At 38.8% G+C, this 21,694-nt stretch overlaps 1 protein-coding gene across 3 annotated transcripts; it reads left to right on the forward strand.

Moving 5' to 3' along the window:
* Window positions 1-201: 201 nt before the first annotated feature.
* Window positions 202-11,742, forward strand: lrrc8c (leucine rich repeat containing 8 VRAC subunit C). Of its 3 annotated transcripts, XM_027147244.2 has the most exons (5): window positions 202-352; window positions 1,029-1,194; window positions 5,173-5,255; window positions 5,985-6,126; window positions 7,543-11,742. In XM_027147244.2, the coding sequence occupies exons 4-5, from the start codon at window positions 5,989-5,991 to the stop codon at window positions 9,811-9,813; spliced, it is 2,409 nt and encodes an 802-aa protein (XP_027003045.1). In that variant the 5' UTR covers window positions 202-352; window positions 1,029-1,194; window positions 5,173-5,255; window positions 5,985-5,988; the 3' UTR covers window positions 9,814-11,742. The 3 variants fall into 3 exon arrangements, with proteins under 3 accessions (XP_027003045.1, XP_027003042.1, XP_027003043.1); XM_027147241.2 differs by lacking the exon at window positions 5,173-5,255; XM_027147242.2 differs by lacking the exons at window positions 1,029-1,194; window positions 5,173-5,255 and having other exon boundaries at window positions 203-352.
* Window positions 11,743-21,694: the final 9,952 nt, after the last annotated feature.

Here is a 21,694-nt window from a genome sequence, read left to right on the forward strand (position 1 = left end):
CTCAAAATTTCCATGTAGCTTTGTAGGCTACAGTAGACAACAACATTGTGGCGTCCTTGACGTAAAATTACAGACAAAATCACAGCTAAGTGAAAGAAATCGAGAAATGAAAAGAAATTGAAGTTTGTATTAAAGATAACATAGACATTGACGACGAAAGCCTGCCTCAGGCGGCTGATGCTGGCACTGCAACTCGTTTTGTGATTTGTGAGAAAGAGAGAGAGAGAGAGAGAGAGAGCGAGAGCGAGTGCACGAGTGCACGGAGATCTGCACCGCAGTCCCAAGGACATGCTTGCTGCCTGCCTCCTTTATTTATCCCCTAAAAACCCGCTCGCGCTCTTCCATTTTCCGGGTAAGTGCTCACTTCTATCTTTTTTTTAACTCACCGTTTCGTACTTAAACCGCTATTGTGACTCGCTTTTTAAAAACACGCCGGCAGAAATTCAGAAATATGCGTTTTGTTGTAAATAAATGTTTGAACTTTGTTTTGTTTCCTCTCGCGCGCGCCAACAGCGACCCGTTCACCTAAACAATCGGGCTCAGGTCCAGTGGCATGCGGCGTGTTTTGGTTATCTTTTGATGTATAACATTTTGTGTCACAGGGCCATCCGTCCAGTCTGCTAATAATAGTGCTGGGAAATACGTGGTAGTGTGGGTTTATTAACTAAAAAGACACGCACACAGAACAGAAACCACGTTTTAGTCGAAGATGTATCACTAGAGGCCAGGACTGCTATTTAAAAACCTGGATCATCTGTAATTGAATGTAAACATGTTTAAATCTTTTCAAGTCTACTCAGAGATTGTGTGCAAAGGATCACATGTAGCCTTCTGAGCTCTTAAATGTTCACATTGTGGTACTACACAATAGATGCCCATGAGAATGTCGAGGCCAATGTTTTACATCTCATTTTTTTACCTATTGTTTTAAATGATCCGTCCACAACAGAGCTTTATATCTAGGAGGTGATTCAGAGACATTGTCGTCTTCTCTGTTTTTTTTTTTCAACACCCATGTGCGAGAACAGTCACATTTCCTGCCAGGAAAGGGACCGACAGGAGAATAAAGAAGTGTAAAGCTTTCCAGCTCCCTGATGCTCGAGCTTGGTGTAATCTCACGGAACAGCAAGCAGCCCATGAAGATTATCAAAATAATCCAGAAGATTTGCTTTCCTAAGGTGATCTAAGTATAATGTAAGTCCCTTAGGAAATCTAACTTCATTTGAACTTTTGGTAGTTGCAGTTTTTTTGTTTTAAAACAATGCATAAACAGTTCACACACCGCCCTTATTTGCTCTGCTTCCTGTCCTGCCTATAAGTGTCCAGTGTAGTTGTGTGTTTTTTTTTTCCTTTAATGAAGGCAGCTCTCATCTTTCAGATTTTCAGGCAAGGGTGGAACTGCATCACTACTCTTTGCCGTAATTGTAGCCTGTTAAGATAACTGCAGTCATAGTTTAAAGTCCATGTGTGTATCACTGTTATTAATTCTTTTGGCTACACCAACACACCACCTCTTGAGTTTCAGACTCTGTACCATGCATATTTAGAGAGTACAAATTTTCTAGATTTAACACAGCTGGTGTGCTAAAACAACCACATCGTTTTTTGTGAACGCTCTTGAAACATGTTTAAAAGAGGCATACACAGTGTCTAAATTTGTTACTGTTTTTACCCAAGATACACTGCTCTCTTAGTAATCAGGCGAGAATAATTAATGGGTTGATCTTTTTGCAGACACTTTGCTAGCTTTTCATAGCATACTATTGTTAATGTTTGTTGGCTGTCTAAGCTAAATAAGGGAGGTTGGTGTGTGTGTGTGTGTGTGTGTGTGTGTGTGTGTGTGAGAGAGAGAAATAGAGAGAGAAAGAGAGAGAATACCTAATTGTGCAGAATTTCACAGAGCCTGTTGTGGGCTTATTAGTGAAGACATGTTTATTCCGAAGAGCAGTAAACAGATTTCAGAGGAAATCCAAGGCTTGCAGCAGAGATAAGCTCTGTCACATTATGTCCCATTCAGCTTAGCTTCTAATACTTTTAAAAGATTTTTAGCATAGATATCTAAAGTTGAATGGTTTATGGTTATTGTGAAATCTGAGTTATTGTGTGTCTGTGATGTCTTGCTTCAAAGAATGGTAACAATAAGCCGTACATCAGGGTGTGGCATGTTGTGACATATATAAATCAGTCGACAAACTATTGAGACCAAGTCTATTGTGTGGGACATTGTATGAGATGATCACAATACAATCTTTCCTAAAATATATATAATAGGCTTTGTAATAACTTGAATTTATTAATGTAATTAAGTATGATTACTACTTTCGGCTACTTTTTTTTTTTGTTTACTTGCAGCTCTTCAATAAGTTTCGCATTGTCAAATGCTGTGCTTCTATTGTCGGTTTAAAGTGATTGTTGTAGTACAGGTCAGCCAGAACTTCGTCGGTGTTGAGTATGTCACCTTATGTAACCTGAATGACTCATAACCAAAGGATTGTGTTGTTTTGGGGTTTTTTTTGGTTTGCGACCAAAATAATTGGCCTGAAATTGTGAAGTCTAAACCAGTATTATATGGGATCCTCACTATAGGGCCATTAAAAAAAAAGATTTTAAAAATAATAATTAGCAATATAACTAGTGTTGCAGCCTTATAGCAACATTTAATGTCATCTATTTGTAAGCAGATACACTGATGTAATGAGAATCAACCTACAGATGTGTTCAGTAACACTGTCGCTGTAATAAATATCCAATCATTTTAATGAACCACACAATTATGGAATATAACTGACACATGATTGATTTTCTATCTATCATAAATCTATTTATCATAGTACATAAAAAAGCTGAACCTTTGTAAGCTTGAATTACAGATGTATTTTTTTAACTTCAGCAGATTATATTTGCATATCACATTTGCATGTATTAACAGACACATCTTTTTTAGGTCTAGCCTCTGTATTTGTATCTCCCAATCACATTGGAGGTTCATGATTCTGACAGTATATACAGTTGGCATCATATCTTTTCTTAGCATTAAAGGAAGTGGTTTTCTTTGGAAAAGATTGACTGTATTATGTCATTTGTAAAAACTTTGCCGTAATTTTGATGGTTAATCTACAGTGTGGACACACAGCCGATTCTAATGTCATTTTAGGTCCGGTCAGAATATGATAAGATGTGATCGTATTGGCTTAATGAGAAGCCATTGTGGCCTTCTGTGTGCTAAAGTGGCCTTCTTCTCAAATGTCTATAATTATCCACAAGATATTTCTCGATTTCTATTGTCTCCTTACTGACTGCTTGTAAGACTCGACCACAGAATGCTTTTCACAAGTACTGAGAGCAGGATAGCGCCGGTATCAATAATTTATTTATTCAACAAGGATATGTGTTGTTATGACAGGATGGAGGAAATATGACTGAACTTAGATTAAAGAGCACTTGCATTAGGTTCAGTCAGACACAACTAGATTGCAGCCAGATGTGAAATTGCATCAGTATGTCAAGCATACAGTATGTCAGCTACTTGTGATTTCTGTGGCCTCCCCAGCTCCTCTTGGCATGTTGGTTAGACAGAGGAAACCTTTGACAAATGCTTGACTGGGTAAGGACCTGCAAAATGATTATCTGGCAGGAAAGATTACTTGAAGGTATATGCATGAGATGTGGTCATGGAATTTAGTTTTACAGACATTTGCATACAAGTTAGAACTTATAGTTAATTTATTTAGTTTATTTATTATTATTATTATTATTTTAAACATTTACTATGGATGAAAATGAAATAACGGTGTTACTTACAGTTGGGTACGGGTTGGAAAATGAGACTGAAACCTCAAAACTGTAATAGTATAGTGTAGTGCTTCCTTTTGCACCCAATACAGCATTGGGAATGACAGATACAATTCCTGCACAGCAGCCAAAAGAATTTTGTTCCTTTCCTCTAGCAGAACAGTGACCATGCCACTACATCACTACATTGTGCTGTTGGCATTTACTCACTCACTCACCAAAGGTGCCCAATAATATTCTGATCTGATACATGACATCACCTTCACCAACGTTTGAACCATTGGGCACACATGGTCCTCCAGAATAGTTTGGATAGTCCTCCAGTGACGTGGCAATCTAGCACAAACAGTGGTCATAGAGAATGCCATGATATTGCAGCTCCTACCATCACAAATCCACCCTCATGCTTCACTCTGGGTGGTTGACTCCATGGTGTGGAGTAGATTCAAAGAAGCCTGTGTTGTATACATTGATAGATTTGTTTGGGTTTGTTTCCGATTTAAAAAAAAAAGGAGTCTTGTTCACTCTGCTGCCGCTATCCCTGTACCAGTTGGGGGAAGTTTGCTTGAAGTATGAAGACTTAAATAAATGAGATTCAGAGAGAAATGTCTTCCAAAATATATTTGCCAACACAGAGTATATGTAGCATACAAAAGAGGAAATGAAAGAAAATGTTGTGAATATGGAAACTGGCATGAGGTTTAGCGTTTCAGCTAAAGTGACCGTTTTACATTTGCAGGCTGATTTATGTTTTATTTCTCACATATAATATCTTAAAAACAAAAGCAAGAAAAAATGGAAAAACATCAAATGATTCTGCCTGAGATGGTTAAACAAAGTTTTGTGAGGTGAGAAAAAGTTCATACAACAAAAAATGTGCCAATACATTCAAAATGCATCAGACATACTGACAAAACAGTATGCTAAAAAATTGTCATGTAGTTTATCACACAGCTAAAATATTTCAATATATACAGTGCCTTGCGAAAGTATTCGGCCCCCTTGAACTTTGTGACCTTTTGCCACATTTCAGGCTTCAAACATAATGATATGAAACTGTAATTTTTTGTGAAGAATCAACAACAAGTGGAACACAATCATGAAGTAGAATGAAATTTATTGGATATTTCAAACTTTTTTAACAAATCAAAAACTGAAAAATTGGGCATGCAAAATTATTCGGCCCCCTTAAGTTAATACTTTCTAGCGCCACCTTTTGCTGCGATTACAGCTGTAAGTCGCTTGGGGTACAGTTTATATGCCCATACAGCTAGCTGTTACCACAGACATGTCATCATATGCAATTGGAGCATTTACAGTTTTTAAGGGGATGCAATTTTGATCCAGGAGACATCTGAAAATGTTTGTTTTATTTAACAGCATTAAACAACCATCAAACGTAAATGAAACCCATCGAACAGAAATGGCATTTCACTTAAAGGAAAGGAGACAAAATATAGCAGGTGAGCATTTGTTTGTAGAATCTGTTACTGTCATTTTGTGCTGTATTTTTCATACTGTACGAGTTCACGCACAGCTGCCTTGTGAGCCAATAGCTGCTGCTTATTGTTAAATATTTAATAATATAAATTTAGTAAAAAGTTCCCTAGCTGTTTTCTTACTTTTGCTTGGTGTACATCTGGGGGAAGAAAAGATGGTTGTCTCATTCATCAATACACACTAGAGTTCTTGTGGTAAAAATTAGTTTTTTCCTCCATTCTGATTTCTAGGACTTTCTTGTTGGTAATGTTGGCACCTCTGATACTAGTTGAGGCCAAACTATTTAAAACTGGAGGCTTAGCTCATCAGCTCAATACTTGGTCTTTTCGTAAATAATCATTAATCTGATTAACTCTGATTATTGGTACAGAACATGTTGTTTTGGTTAAGAGGTATAGAACATTGCTGGACAAGAAAGTGAAATGTATGCAGCACAGAAGCTTGGATTTCATGATGATACACAACATGGAGGCGGTTTTAGTAAAATTAATTCCCAGTGCAATCAGGGCAGTTTAAGGATGGCATTCTAATCTTCCTTCCTGTTGAAACGTGATACGCCTTAGACAAGACTGAATGATCCTTGCCTAATGTTTGCTCTTGTCAAGAGCGCAGACTGCAGAAATGAATGACAAGCCCAGATACAGTTCAAGTTCATTAATTTGAGCTCATGTTTCCTCACTGTCTCCCTACAGGAAAATGATTCCGATCACGGAATTCCGTCAGTTCTCGGAACAGCAGCCAGCGTTCCGAGTCTTAAAGCCATGGTGGGATGTCTTTGCCGAATATCTCTCGGTTGTCATGCTCATGATCGGTGTGTTTGGCTGCACGCTGCAGGTTAGTACCAGGCCTTTCAACTTTCATGTCTCTTCTCAGTATTTGGATATAATTTGAATGTGGCTCCCACTCCTTTCCTTGCAGAGTACTTGCTCTGTTTGGGATTCTTAACATGAGTGGCTGGAATGAAGGGCAATTAAGACATTCTTTGCAGATTGAGAATAAACAGGCAACGTGACTTAAGACGGAGCAATACAGTGTTCCTCTTGTGCAAGGGGTGGAAAATAAACGCCTCCACACCACAGTCAAGTCACATAAGCTCCATCTGTGCACAGACGAGCCACTGTTGCCTGACGTGTGCTTAAATAGTGGTGTTGGTTTGCTTACAGGAAGGAGAAGCAATTCCAGCAGGCGCACACACAGAGATCAGCTCCTCCTTTCCTTGCTCCCTCCCAAGCCCTGCCCTGCTTGTAAAAATGCAGTTTCTCCTGCAGTCTCCCTCCTTTCTCCTCCTCCAGCCAGTCATGTGTCCTCCCTGCTTCTTTTTAATAATTCCCTCAGATAATTCCGCTAATCAGTTAAAAACAACTGTGATTAGATCTGATGAATCTGAAGAGTTTGCGTCTCAATCTTTGGCATCATTGCCGAATTATTTTTTCCTGCCACTATAGTATCATATCCCTGCTATGAATAGAACGAAGAAACACATAACCCTGCTGAAAGCCTGTGTTCTTGGAGCATGATTGAGTGGGCCTGGGGCACATCATGCAGGTTTTATGAGTTCTTTTAGGGCTGATGCTCTTATGCACAGTGAATTTAAAATGATCAGTGGATACAATGCCATTTGATCTTTGCCCTTTGCCTTTATTGAGCACTCTGGCTGTTTTGGGTGGCTTTCGCTCTATTCTACAGTTTAGTGGTGCCCTTTATAGCCAAACGCCAGACAGGGCCTCTCATTCAAAGCAAATGGTAATTAACCTACCAGACACAAGGCTTTTCACAGGGACCCTTCATTTTCATGATATGAATAACATCATGATGACTCTTTATCAAAAAAGTAATTTGGGTTCATAACCAAAGCAGTAGCCTCGAATGAGCTGTTCTTTCTGAGAAAATTTGTACTGAATGTCTTTGAGCATGTCTCCCTCTGGAGTCTCATGGAGTCATGAGTGTAACCACTCATTTCCTGTGTGAATCACACTGATGTCTGTACACAAAAATAGAACATGACCATCCCATTCTGTTTCCTTTTCTAAATATTTTTGTTATTTGATTGTGATCTTATTTTTGCACAATTTAATTTATTATTATCTGGGATGAAAACATTCCTCATTTTTCTTATCTTCCCAGAAGAAGAACCACACTGGGACATAAGCGGTTGAAAAACATTAGATAATCCATACATCAGCGTGAAACTCAATTATACTGGCTTTTAATGTTTTAATATTGATATTACTCTCCCCGTTACTATTTCAGGTAATGCAGGACAAAATCATATGTCTTCCTCAAAGGGTTTCTGCTCCAAACCAAACGGTGCCTTTGCTGAACCACACAGAGCTCGCAAGGGATCCGACCAATTCCTCTCTCCCACCTGTCTCCCCAGTGCCTGTATCCTATGAGATGAAGGGACTCAAAACCAACTTGGATCTGCAACAGTACAGCTTTGTGAACCAACTGTGCTATGAAAAAGCTTTGCATTGGTATGCCAAGTATTTTCCTTACCTGGTGCTCATACATACCCTTGTATTCATGGTGTGCAGTAATTTCTGGTTCAAGTTCCCTGGCTCGAGCTCAAAAATTGAGCACTTCATCTCCATATTGGGAAAATGTTTTGATTCTCCATGGACTACGAGGGCTCTGTCTGAGGTGTCAGGGGAGGGTCCAGATGAGAGAGACCGCAAAAAGAACAGTGCAAGTAGATCAAACCTTAATACTTCCACCGTGGAGGGTAATCTGGAGAAGACCCAGTCGCTGAGATCTATTCCGGATAGGATTGTAGTGGACAAACCAGCAGTGAGTGCACTAGACAAAAAGGAAGGAGAGCAAGCTAAAGCACTGTTTGAGAAGGTTAAAAAGTTCCGGCTTCATGTGGAGGAAGGGGATTTGTTGTATCTCATGTATGTTCGACAGACTGTTATTAAAGTGATCAAGTTTGTTCTTATTGTTGCATACAACAGTGTTCTGGTGTCAAAGGTTCGAATTACAGTTCAGTGTGAAGCAGACGTGGAGAATATGACCGGCTACAAAAAGTTTTTGTGCAATCACACCATGGCCCATCTCTACTCCAAGCTCTGCTATTGCTATTTGTGTTTTGTAATTGTCTACGGCTTAACGTGCCTTTATACATCATACTGGCTTTTCTATCGCTCCCTGAAAGAGTACTCTTTTGAATATGTGCGGCAGGAGACTGGAATTGATGACATCCCTGATGTAAAAAACGATTTTGCTTTTATGTTGCACATGATTGACCAATACGATCCACTATATTCCAAGAGATTTGCAGTGTTTCTGTCAGAGGTGAGTGAAAACAAGCTCAAACAACTCAATCTGAACCATGATTGGACCGTAGAAAAACTGCGCCAAAAGCTACAGACCAATGCTAGTGACCGATTGGAGCTCCAGCTCTTTATGCTCTCAGGGCTTCCGGATACAGTCTTTGAGGTCACCGAACTGCAGTCCTTGAAACTGGAGATTATTAATAATGTCACAATCCCTCCAGCTGTTTCTCAACTGGAAGATCTTCAGGAACTTTCTCTGCACCAGTGCACGCTCAAAATCCACACAGGGGCTCTCTCTTACCTGAAAGAAAACCTTAAGGTCCTGCGTGTGAAGTTTGATGACATTCGTGAACTTCCTCTTTGGCTCTACAGTCTTCGAAAGTTGGAGGAACTCCATCTGATTGGATCTCTGAGTCCAGATGCTTCAAAGAACATAACTTTGGACTCTTTACGTGACCTAAAATCCCTTAAGACCTTGACACTCAAAAGCAACCTTACGAAGATCCCCCAGTCAGTTGTGGACGTGTCCAGCCACTTGCAGCACCTGTATGTGCACAACGATGGCACCAAGCTGGTCATGCTGAACAACCTGAAAAAGATGACGTATCTTATAGAGCTTGAGCTGATTCATTGTGACCTTGAACGCATTCCGCATGCCATCTTCAGTCTGACCCATCTACAGAAGCTGGACCTTAAAGAGAACAGTTTGCGCTCTATTGAGGAGATCATCAGCTTCCAGCACCTCCGGAAACTCACATGCCTGAAGCTGTGGCACAATGCAATCTCTCACATCCCTGAGCATATCAAGAAGCTGGGCAGTCTGGAGCGCCTCGATTTTAGCCACAACAAGATCGAGATTCTGCCCTCACACTTGTTTCTATGCAACAAGCTACGCAATCTTGACCTTTCTAACAACGACATCAGCTTCATTCCTCCAGAAGTAGGTGTTCTCCAGAGCCTTCAGTACTTCTCCCTCTCAAGCAACAAAATCGAGATCCTCCCAGATGAGCTCTTCTTCTGCAAAAAGCTGAAAACCCTCAAGCTTGGGAGGAACAAGATTTCTGTGCTCTCACCAAAGATTTCTTACCTGACTTCACTGATTCATTTGGAGTTAAAGGGCAATCAATTTGAAGTTTTGCCCGCTGAGCTCGGCTGCTGTCAAACCTTGAAGCGCAGTGGCCTTGTGGTAGAATCCACCCTGTTTGACACTCTGCCTTTAGAAGTCAGGGAATATATGAAAGCTGAGTGATGTTCCTTAACCTTGGTTAAAAAAAATCTCAGATGTTTAGAAAAAAAGGAAACGTTACAAATTCTTTTTAACTGAACTTGTGTCCCACTCATATTTTGACATTTACGGGTGAGTACCTGCTTTTAAATGCTTAGATATTTGAAAAACACATGATATTAACAAAAGGACAGAAACCTCTTTGGAGTAGAATTTAGTATTGTATTGTATTGTACTTCAAAGCTGATTTAGTTGTTTTAAGGATTTAAGACAATGTTACAATTGATCATTCATTTATATAAGCACCTTATTATGTAGAATTCTCTACCATATCAAAGAATAGAGATTAGCCTCAGTGTTAACATTGTATTCAAAGAATCGTTGCATTGCATGTATTACATTATTAATAATGGTGAGGATTTCGTTATCTATGTACAAGTTTTACAAATCATAAACAGAACCATGTTGTCCTGCCAAACTGCAGTATTTTGTCTTTATAAATGAAATGACAACATGTCTGCAGAATCGTTACGGTTGCTAACAGTGGTGATGGATTGAAAAGGGCTTATCTTGTGCAGTGAGTGTACGCCATAGTTAGATCCGATGTCACACACAACTTTTTTGTTTGGAGCCTATCAAGTTACATGGATAAATCATTGTCCTAGACTTTTACACCAAAACGACTTTAGTGAGCAAGCCAGCTCCACTTATAGAAGTGGACTGGAGTACCAAGCTACTACACAGGTTCTATATCACAGTTATTGTGTAACTTTTATGATATTTTCCTTTTTTTTTTTTTTTTTTTTTTTTAGAATTTTACATTATGCTATCTATGAGAACAAAGACCTGAAAATGTGTAGCCAATAGTAACCAAGTGGGTGGAACCATTGTCTCTCTGGTCAGCCAAAAAAAGAAGAAGAAGAAAACTTGCTTTAATTTAGTGGTCACACCACCTTCACTTTTTCTATCGTCTTTTATTGTTTGGCACAGGCTTTGGAAAGGAATTTCATTCACTGACCGATGTTAGGGTATGTTTGGTAAAAAAAAATCTTTTTTTTCTTGATTTGCTAGTTTTCCCCCCTATTACAACAGTTTGCACTGAAATGTTAAAATCCCATCATCGTATTCAATAGAATTTAGCATGCTTATAATACATATGTATAACAAGTGCAGAAACTGTATCAAAATATACTCTAATATGTATATATAGATGTTCTTTATTGAATTATGTAACTTGCTGGTTGGGTCATTTTTTTCAGAGTGTTTTGAAGGTTTATGCACTGATTGTTAGAGGAAGTGGTGGCACTACAATTACTTAGGTGTTCTCAGGTAATCTGGCTAGTCCTTTTCTTTTTGCATCACAAGCTGAAGGGAATTCTTTCAAAATATACCTCCTTTAAATACACTACGAGAGTGCTATGGTGTGCTGTTGTAAGCTATTTCTTTATGAACAAATTTTGTATAGTATTGCTAATAAGCATTTTATAGCCTTACTGATGGCCAGCTTTCCAGTTTTATTATTTTGTGTTGTACATACAAACTTTTTCTACAGTGATATTTCATCACTATCACTACTAACTCATAGGTTCTTACCTATTTTTTTTTAATCTGTCACTACCTCTCTACAGCTCACGTATTGCTTATTCAGCTATATCCAAATAAATTAGTGTTTGTTTTAGATATCATATACCTAGATTCTTTTAGATAAAAAGCATTTGTTTAGACAAAGTTCATGTATAGGAATTTTTATTAATATGATTTGGAGCTGAAAAAGTGTGCCTATTTAAAAGGGGGCATTAAACTTGGACTCTTAATTGCCATTAGTTGCCTTTGCACTGTTATACTGTAAGATTTTATACTCAAGTGCTTGCTGTAGTTTTCAAACTTTTCTTTTTTTTTTTGTGCAAAAAAGATTTGGTTAACACAAAAAATAAAAATGAAGAATATTATGAGCACGCTTTGTTTTGTCTTTGTTGCTGGAAAGTTTGTAAAGCAGCACTCACCTGATTTTTATTTATTTTATTTTAAATGATCAGAGCTAGTCACGTTTTCTATATATGTTGCATGGAAAATGTTTATAGACTGAAGATGCAATTATATTTGAGGGAAAACTGCTGCTTGTAGTGACTGCTTACATACTGCAAAATGCATGAATGTGGAATACTGGTCTTATACGTTAACAGCAACAAAAGAGATCACATTAGTTGCTAGCTTTGCCAAATGCAAGTTATTCATGTTTTCCTGATTAAATTCAAATTCGCATGCTTGCACTCAGAAAAGTGTAAACTACTCATGAACTGTAATCAAATCAATCAAATCAAATCAAATTTTATTTGTCACATACACATACATACAGGGTACGATATGCAGTGAAATGCTTTATGCAACTGTCCAGTATAAGGATAAAGAATATCAAAAAAGTATAAAAAAGCAAAAAATAAAATAAGAATAAAATAATTAGCACAAAACTTAAAATAAGTAAAAACTTTTATAAGAAAACTATATAAAAATATACATATACATAAATATACATATACATAAATGTGTATGGTTTTTAAAGTTTGACCTTAAAGTGACCAGGTGCAGTATGATGTGTAAATAGTGTATAAAGTGGCACTGTGCTGTCATAGAGGTCCAGTCCTAGATCCTGGGTGTCTCCTGGATCCGGATGGCCTGCAGGAAGAAGCTTAATCCTCATCATCTCTGAGTTTGCTTTCAGGGAGCAGAAGCGTTTCCCTGAACGCAAAAAAGAAGAGTCCATTTTTGGGATGGCTGAGATCTTTTACAATCTTCCTGGCTCTGGTTCGGCACCGCGTGCTGTAAATGTCCTGCAGGTCCGGGAGCTCAGTGTGGAAGCTACGTTCAGCTGACCGCACCATCCTCTGGAGGGCTCGCCTGTCCTGCATGGTGCTGTTCCCGAACCAGGAAGTGATGCTACCCGTCAGGACGCTGTCATTGGTGCAGGTGTAGAAAGTCTTTAGCACCTGAGGGGGTAGACTAAAGTCCCTTAAGCGTCTCAGATGGTACAGACGCTGCCGGGCCTTCTTCACCAGGGTGTTAGTGTGACGAGACCAAGACATGTCCTGTGTGATGCGAACACCTAGGTACCGGAAACTGTCCACTCTCTCCACTGGGGGCCCGTTGATGTTTATCGGTTGGTATGACCGCTCCTGTTTCGTGCTGAAGTCTGAAGTTTGTGCTGACCTTCAGGAGAAGATTGTTCTCCTGGCACCATCTCTCCAGGTTTTTAGTTTCCTGTAGGTAGGCCGTCTCGACTTTGTTGGAGATCAGGCCCACCACAACAGTGTCGTCAGCAAACTTGATGATGGTGGTGTAGTTGGAAGTGGCCACACAGTCATAGGTGTACAGTGAGTACAGCAAGGGGCTCAGAACACAACCCTGGGGGTGTCCAGTGCTGAGAGAGAGGGTGGATGATGTGTGTTTGCCCACCCGTACAGCTTGTGGTCTGTCTGTCAGGAAGTTGGAGGTCCACTGACACAGCGGCAGGCTGAGTCCCAGGACCTCCAACTTGGAGGTGAGCTTGGAGGGAATTATGGTGTGGAACGCTGAACTGTAGTCCACAAACAGCATTTTTGCATAATTCCCTTTTCTGCAGTCCAGGTGGGTCATTGTGGTGTGGAGAAGATGAGCAATGGCGTCCTCAGCAGAGCGGTTCTGGCGGTACACGAACTGTAGTGGATTCAGTGTCTGGTAGTGATGCAGTGATGAAGTCTCTGACAAGAAACACTTCATCACTACTGAGGTCAGAGCTACAGGGCGGTAGTCGTTGAGGCAGGTGGGCTGGGTTTCTTCGGTACAGGAACAATGGTGGACTGCTTGAAGCATGAGGGGACAACAGGCTATTACAGTGAGAGGTTGAATATTTCGGTGAACACCGGTGCTAGCTGATCAGCGCAGGCTTTCAGAACTCGACCTGTGATGCCGTCTGGTCCTGCTGCCTTCCTGGTATTCACTCTCCTGAATGCCCTCCTCACGTCATGCTCTGAGATGGTGAATGTGTTTACATCTTTACATTTCCAGCTCTCTGTGTGCATGCTGTTTGTGCCACTAGCGTGGTTAGCTGCAGCCTCGAAGCGAGCGTAAAAGGTGTTTAGCTTGTCAGCCAAAGAAGCTTCCGCATTCCCCATTCTAGAAGCAGGTGTTCTATAGTCCGTAATGTTCCTTAGTCCTGTAGTGGATATTCATGCAATCCATCTTTCCTTTTAATCTAACAGAACTCATTGTTACAGACAAGACGAGTGATTTGAAGAGTGTTTTGGAAGTGTGTGATCAGAAAAAATGCTCAATATAAAGTTGAGGTTCACTTCCATCTCTCTCTCTCACAGTGAAATATGTAGCTGATGGGACAGGGTGTTTTTGTCCTACTGAGCAGCATGTTTATGTAGCTACAGTCAAATGCAAAAGTTTAGGAACCCCTGACAATTTATTGATTTTCATTTATAAATATTTGCTTGTTTTGATCAGCAATTTCATTTTGATCTATCAAGTAACTGAAGGACACGGTAATATTTCATAGTGAAATGAGGTTTATTGGATTAACAGAAAATGCAATGAAATTAGACAGGAGCATAAATTTGGGCACCCCAACAGAAAAATCAATATTTAGTAGAGCCTCCTTTAGCAGAAATAACAGCCTCTAGACCTGTCCTATAGCCTGTAATGAGTGTCTGGATTACAAATACATTTTGGACCATTTCTCCTTACAAAACATCTCCAGTTCAGTTAGGTTTGATGGTTGCCAACATGGACAGCTCGCTTCAAATCACCACACAGATGTTCAATGATATTCAGCTCTGGGGACTGGGATGGCCATTCCAGAACATTGTACTTGTTCCTCTGCATAAATGCCAGAGTAGATTTTGAGCAGTGTTTTGGGTCGTTGTCTTGTTGAAATATCCAGCCCCAGCATAACTTCAACATTGTGACTGATTCCTCAACATTATTCTCAAGAATCTGCTGATATTGATTGGAATCCATGCGACCCTCAACTTTAACCGGATTCCCAGTACCGGCACTGGCCGACAGCCCCACAGCATGATGGAACCTCCACCCAATTTTACTGTGGGTAGCAAGTGTTTTTCTTGGAATGCTGTGTTCTTTTGCCGCCATGTATAACGCTCCTTGTTATGAACAAATAACTCAATCTTTGTTTCATCACTCCACAGCACCTTATTCCAAAATGAAGCTGGCTTGTCCACATGTGCCTTTGCATACCTCAAGCAACTCCGTTTGTGGCGTGTGTGTGCAGAAAAGCCTCCTTTCGCATCACTCTCCCATACAGCTTCACCTTGTGCAAATTGCGCGGAATTGTTGAACGATGCACAGTGACACCATCTGCAGCAAGTTGATGTTGTAGGTATTTGGAGGTGGTCTGTGGGCTGTTTTTGACCGCTCACCATCCTTCGCCTTTGCCTCTCCAATATATTATGTGGCCTGCCACTTCTGGCCTTAAGAAGAACTGTGCCTATGGTCTTCCATTTCCTCACTATGTTCCTCACAGTGGAAACTGACAACTTGTATCTCTGCGATAACTTTTTGTAGCCTTCCCCTAAACAATAATGTTGAACAATCTTTGTTTTCAGGTCATTTGAGTTGTTTTGAGGCCTCCATTTTGCCACTTTTCAGAGGAGAGTCAACAATAACAACAACTTACAATTGGCCACTTTAAATACCGTTTCTCATGATTGGATGCACCTGTCTATGAAGTTCAAGGCTTAATGAGCTCACCAATCCAATTGTGTGTTCCAATTAATCAGTGCTAATTAGTTACAGGTATTCAAATTAACAAAATGGCAAGGGTATGGTTGCGTATTGCACATTTTCTGTTAATCCAATAAACCTAATATCACTACTGAAATATTACCGTGTCCTTCAGTTATTGATAGATCAAAATTAAATTGCTGATTCAAACACCCAAATATTTCTAAATGAAAATCATGGAAATTGTCAGGGGTTCCTAAACTTTAGCATACGACTGTATGTTGGTTAGAATTACATGCAAATGGCAACAAAAATAGCTGCAAGGGTTTGGTAAAGAATGTCAACAGGAGGATGGTGGGATTAGTCAGAAGTTCTTTAAAAACATGTGGGAGTGGAATTCTAAATCATTAGCACCTCTAGTGCTTTTAGTCATGTTTACTCATGTAGCCTGAATTGGCCATGATACTGATTTTAATCAGTAAAAGTGTACTAAATCTTTCTGGTCAATGAACTGGTATATTTTATCCATTTTTGGGTCTATTCAACCTACTGTTGAAAAAGATTTAAAGCTACACTACAGGCACCTTTCCAGGTAAAAGGTGCGTACTACATTACATGTACAAAAGTTGTGGGAATGAGAGTAGCATCGTCCCAGAACAAAATTTTAATATTTCATTTGCTGATTACATTGATTTCATATGAATCATGCAAACTTGCAATCACTTCTTGATAGTCATTTTAAACAGAATTTATTGAACATGTTGACTGAATTAATCCTGACTGTATCCTCTAACACTACTAAATGACAAGTGAGTTTGCGTCCATTAGTTAGACACGGCTCAGTACTGTATGCCATGCCACTCAATCCGAACGCTTTGGTTGTGAGCGGATGTGTTAGTAATGTCACATGATTTTTAATGTGCTGTCCTGCTTTTAGAAGAAGACGACTGACAGTGTCAGATGCTGAAGCTATTTATGTGCTTGGTGGAATATTACAGATTTCTGTAGAGCTGCAGCTAAGCATGACTGGTGATAATGGACAGTGTTTGTTTGGGTTTGTCAGGTCAGCATTTTCTCTGTGGTTGTGTCTCAGCTAGAGTAAAATGTTTTGAAAAATGAAGTGCCGAACATGAACTGGCTTAAGTAATGCAATTATTTTTTTTTTTTTAAAGTTTTTATTATGCACTTGATGTAGTTCAATCAGTAATGTTTGGTTCATATATATATTATGTAGACTGTTGGTTTAATTAAGTACATAGTTTTAAGATGCTAAATAAGAGTTTGTGAGTATGTGCATTTAATGCGATTAGACACCAAGATGGCAGCATAACACAATAAAAGGCACCAAGATGGCAGTATAATGCAGTAAAAAAAATAAATTCAGCAGTGAGTACATGAACTAGACAAGGGTTTCCTGGATTTTCCCAAAAGGTTTCTTCCCTACACTCTTCCTTAAAGCTAGAGTACATAGTACTGCTTGGTTAAAAAAAGGAAAATCTATATTGGTCATGGAGGAAAATACACTTAAATCCTGGTGTTTCTGAGCAGCTGCTGTTGTAGGATCTCAGAGTAATTTGGTGAGAGCTGTCAGGTTTACTAGGACATTTCACATAAACCGGTCATGCACCACTTCAGGTATGGCCCATATCATCGTGCCTAAAATAATAATAGAAAATACTTTTCCATTATGTTTTTGTTCTGTAGACCTGCTTGAATGTTATAAGACAGAGCCTTATAAGACAGAACTTCTGTGCTCTAGCTAGCATTCAGCATCTGTTACAGTCACATTATTAAGTTTGAAGCTTTTATTCAGTTTAACACTTCTGTAAAAACTGGAAGATCTTGATAATATTGGAAAATATAATTAGATTTTCTCTACTGTGCTGCATCCCAAACCACATACTACCATACTGAGTAGTAAGTAAGTACACCGTGTGTGTGTGTGTGTGTGTGGACACAGACCTGAAACAAAACATTACAAAATATTCTTCAACAAGAAGCTTGCAGTAGCCTTTTAATCCTAGAGAGGGCAACATTTCAAATGTATGGGGTTTTTTTTGTTTTTGTTTTTGTTTTGAAATGCTAGGTCTTTTTATAGCTGTAATGTATTAATCACGTAAAAATGAAACTGGACCAACTGGATCCATTATTACTCTGAATATTTATTACATTATATGAGGATACATTTTCTCTAATTTTCTAAGCAGAATTTGATTTAGCACTTGTCTGACTCTATTGGGGGGGGAAAAAAACACATGGTGTTACATTGTGTGTACGTGAGAAAAGCACTTTCCTCACCTCTCAACACCTTGTCTTCACCTCTCCACAACTCAAAAGCTGGATTAAATTCAAGCACAGTTGTCAAAATACTGGAAGTATAACAGTGGAACTTTAGGAATGGAGCAATATGGAGAATTATTATATGAATGTATTGTAAGGAGCTTATGTAAAGCTACCCAAAGAATTTGATTCAAGTTAAAAATTTAAAAAAGGCAATGAAACAAAGTATAGAGAAGAAGCCACAAGCAAAGACAACAGATTCTGGAAAGACTTTGTACTGAGAAATGTTTTAAGACCCTTCTCTCACATCTTGGAGGGTTTAAAGGTGAAAAGAAAAACAAAACACTGCTGTTATTTTGATAAAAGAGTGCATATTGTGACAATAATCGGGGGGAATTTCCTGATAAGACATTTTTCCTAGCTTTTTCCCATTTTTCCTTACCACACTTCCAGTTATGTTAGAAATTGAATGCAGACTACATTTGTTTAGTTTTTTGGTTTTGCGCCTTAGGGAATAAAAAATGTGCTTGTATAGTTCCTGATAGTGTAATGCCAAATTATTACATGCTGGTGCAGTGTGCTTATCATGCTGCCAATGCACACCTTCTGTGCCTTCTTACCTTCTTTGGAAAGAGGGTTTTAATGATGAAAGGGTACAGCCTCATTTCTCAATCTGCTAGAGATTTCATGTTTTTGTGTGCAGAATATGATTGCCTCTGGCTGAGTGTAGTTAAAGCAAAGGACTTCATCTGGTGTACTAGTTAATGACTCAGCACTTGAATAAACACTGCCATTCTCTTCAAGCATGGCCAGTGAACCTGAGGATTTCATTCAGCCTTCTGTGGGAGAAGTCTTTGTCACTCTGTCTGAAGGTTAAACAATTTAGTCCTGGGCTCATGTGATTGCACAAACATGCAGGGGAACAGTTATGCTGCACTTAAACCTTAAACCACCCACCCACAAAAACTAAGCACAAAGACAAGTGTATCAGTTAAACTCATGGCATGTTTATTACACTGTACTTGTCTTCTATTTGTTTACCTTCAGATAGTTATCACTGTTTGTACATGAGGAAAGCTTATCACTGTAAAAATATCAACACTTATTATGTATGAACTGCTTTTTAAAGACTTGATTATCATTGGCATATTTTTTTTAACTAAAAAACACTTTGAATCTAGATTACTAGTAGAAATCGTTCATTTTGAATAATGGATCTGTATACAATTGAGTTGTAGGAAAATTCAAGGTCTCAACACACAGCATTGTTCATAATGTACAAGGAGCAGAGTCAATGAAAAGTTGAAAGTCTGTTCTCTGAACGCATGTTGTGTACTTGAACAGAGACTCCTTGTTGCTATTGCCAAAGATCCTTTGTGTTGCATTTGAGAACACACGCACATGCACCCATTTCCTCAACAGGTCCAGACCACTATCTCATTTGTATTTCGTCTGGTTAGAACTGGCTCAAACCTGCCTATTTAAACAGTATAAGCCGAGATGTCTGTGTGTGTGCTTGGAGTTTTTGAGCACAGCAGATTTGGAGCTGGAATGTGTGATCCACATCGTCAGTATGTGTTCTCCTTGCAGTATTAGTTCTACTTGACCTTAGTGCTGCATTCGACACTATAGATCACAACATTCTCCTAGATTGCTTACAAAATTACACAGGTATTCATGGACAGGGTTTAAGTTGGTTTAGCTCCTACCTGTCTGATCAATACCATTTTGTAGACAAGGATTAGTCCTAGGACCTCTGCTTTTCTCTATATACATTCTTCCATTAGGGAACATCATTAGAAGACATGGGATTCGTTTCCACTGTTATGCTGACTGTACACAGTTATATATCTCATCAAAACCAAATGAAATAGCTAAATTGTCAAAATTAACCCAGTGCGTTAGAGAGATAAAAGATTGGATGAGCTGCAACTTTCTGTTGTTAAACTCCGATAAGACAGAAATACTATATATTGGTCCAAAAATCAAGTACACAGAAACTCTCACAATTCAACTTCCATTTAGAGGGATGTTCTGTTACTGTTAGCATGACGGTGAAAGACCTGGGTGTTAAATTAGACAGAAACTTGTCTTTTGAAAATCATATCGCCCATACTACAAAAACAGCCTTCTTCCACTTTAGAAATATTGCCAAGCTGAGAAACATCCTGTCTTTATCTGATGCTGAGAAGCTAGTTCATGCATTCATGACCTCTAGACTGGACTATTGTAATGCATTAAGGTGGTTGTTCTGCATGTTTAATAAATAGGCTACAGTTAGTCCAAAATGCAGCTGCCAGATTTCTCACTAGGACAAGAAAGTATGATCATATAACCCCAATTTTATCATCTCTACCCTGGTTACCTGTTAAGTTTAGAATTAATTCTAAACTTCTGGTGGTTCCCAGAATATCTACAGTAAGTCTACTAAAGGGGGTAGAGCATTTTCTTATTTAGCTCCCAAACTTTGGAATTGTCTTCCTGATAGTGTTCGGGGCTCAGACACACTTTCCAAGTTTAAATGTAGATTAAAAACTCAGCTTTTTAGTCAGGCGTACACATAATACATCTCATAATATTGTGCACTATTACAGCAGACTTGAAAATATTATGAACAGCAGCTATGTTTATCCCTCTCCACTGCTTCTCTCTTTTTACCCATCCCGAGGCATCCAGAAATTGTATCAATCGTCTTCCATGCGATGAAGATTTTGGACCTCCACTGAGTTGAGGCCGACTCTGAGAATCCTGAGATATCTAGAGATCTACCAGCTCAAGTTGGACTCTGCGATACTATAGAGGAGATATGAACTCCATGTGATCTTTTGCAATCGTCTGTATATTTATAATCACACCCTCCAGTGTCACCCATATGAGAATGGGTTCCCCTTTGAGTGTGGTTCCTCTCAAGGTTTCTTCCTTTACCATCTAAGGGAGTTTTTCCTTGCCACTGCTGCCTGGGTCGCCTCAGACTTGCTCATTGGGGATAAATACATACACATTTAAATATATCTAATATTAATCTTGAATTTTGTATTCTATTAATCTTTATATTATTCTTTGTATTAACCTTTTGTTCTATGTTTATGTTCTGTAAAGCTGCTTTGAGACAATGTCAATTGTAAAAAGCACCATACAAATAAACTTGAATTGAATTGAATTCTGTACAACTCTGAGACAACGAGTTTAATATCCTTGTTTTATTGTGTTCCTTGTGTTCTCGGAGTTCCTGAGCATATGGTCACAAAACTGTACAAAAGCTGACTAGCTCTAAACTATAATATATATGTACATGTTATATGGACATGTTTGTAAAGGTTGAGATGCACATTCACAAAACCTGCAGGTGAACCTTTTATGAGGCTTAAGGACATTGTTTTGTAAAACCACAAAACAATGTCCTTGATTTAAAAACTCACAACCAACTCCTTGATCTCTATGATGGTGTTTGTTTAGGTATGATCTGGAACAGGTGTATTTATTTACAGCTCATATGACACTATCCCAGACAGTCAGTTTTAGCTAGAATTCTACACCTATTGAATATTATATGTGAGTATAATAAAAAAAAAAGGTTATTTCACACATACACACCATACAAAGTGATATTTAGGATGGCTAATGATGCTAAGACATACAGTTAATGGGTGTGAGATCTCATTGTGGAGGGTGTAGCCTGATAAAGAATAAAATGGTTAATTTGTGACCTGTTTTTACAATTAGCATAAGATATGCTAATATCAGGATGCTGTATTTATACATGGATGCAGTTTTGAAGCCATGCAGAACAATGGTTTGAAGTACCTAACAGGACTTAAACCCTGGCACGGTATAATTATGCCAGGTAACATACACCAACATACTGATAAGTAAGGTCTTATGTTCTTTAAAATTATTACTGATA

The sequence above is a fragment of the Tachysurus fulvidraco genome, chromosome 5 (genome assembly GCF_022655615.1).
Source record: "Tachysurus fulvidraco isolate hzauxx_2018 chromosome 5, HZAU_PFXX_2.0, whole genome shotgun sequence".
Classification (NCBI taxonomy): domain Eukaryota; kingdom Metazoa; phylum Chordata; class Actinopteri; order Siluriformes; family Bagridae; genus Tachysurus; species Tachysurus fulvidraco.

Excerpts from the sequence above, each read along its gene's own strand:
- lrrc8c (XM_027147241.2), top strand. Across the intron at positions 6,127-7,542 it reads TGTTTGGCTGCACGCTGCAG|GTAATGCAGGACAAAATCAT; the intron begins GTTAGTACCAGG and ends TTACTATTTCAG.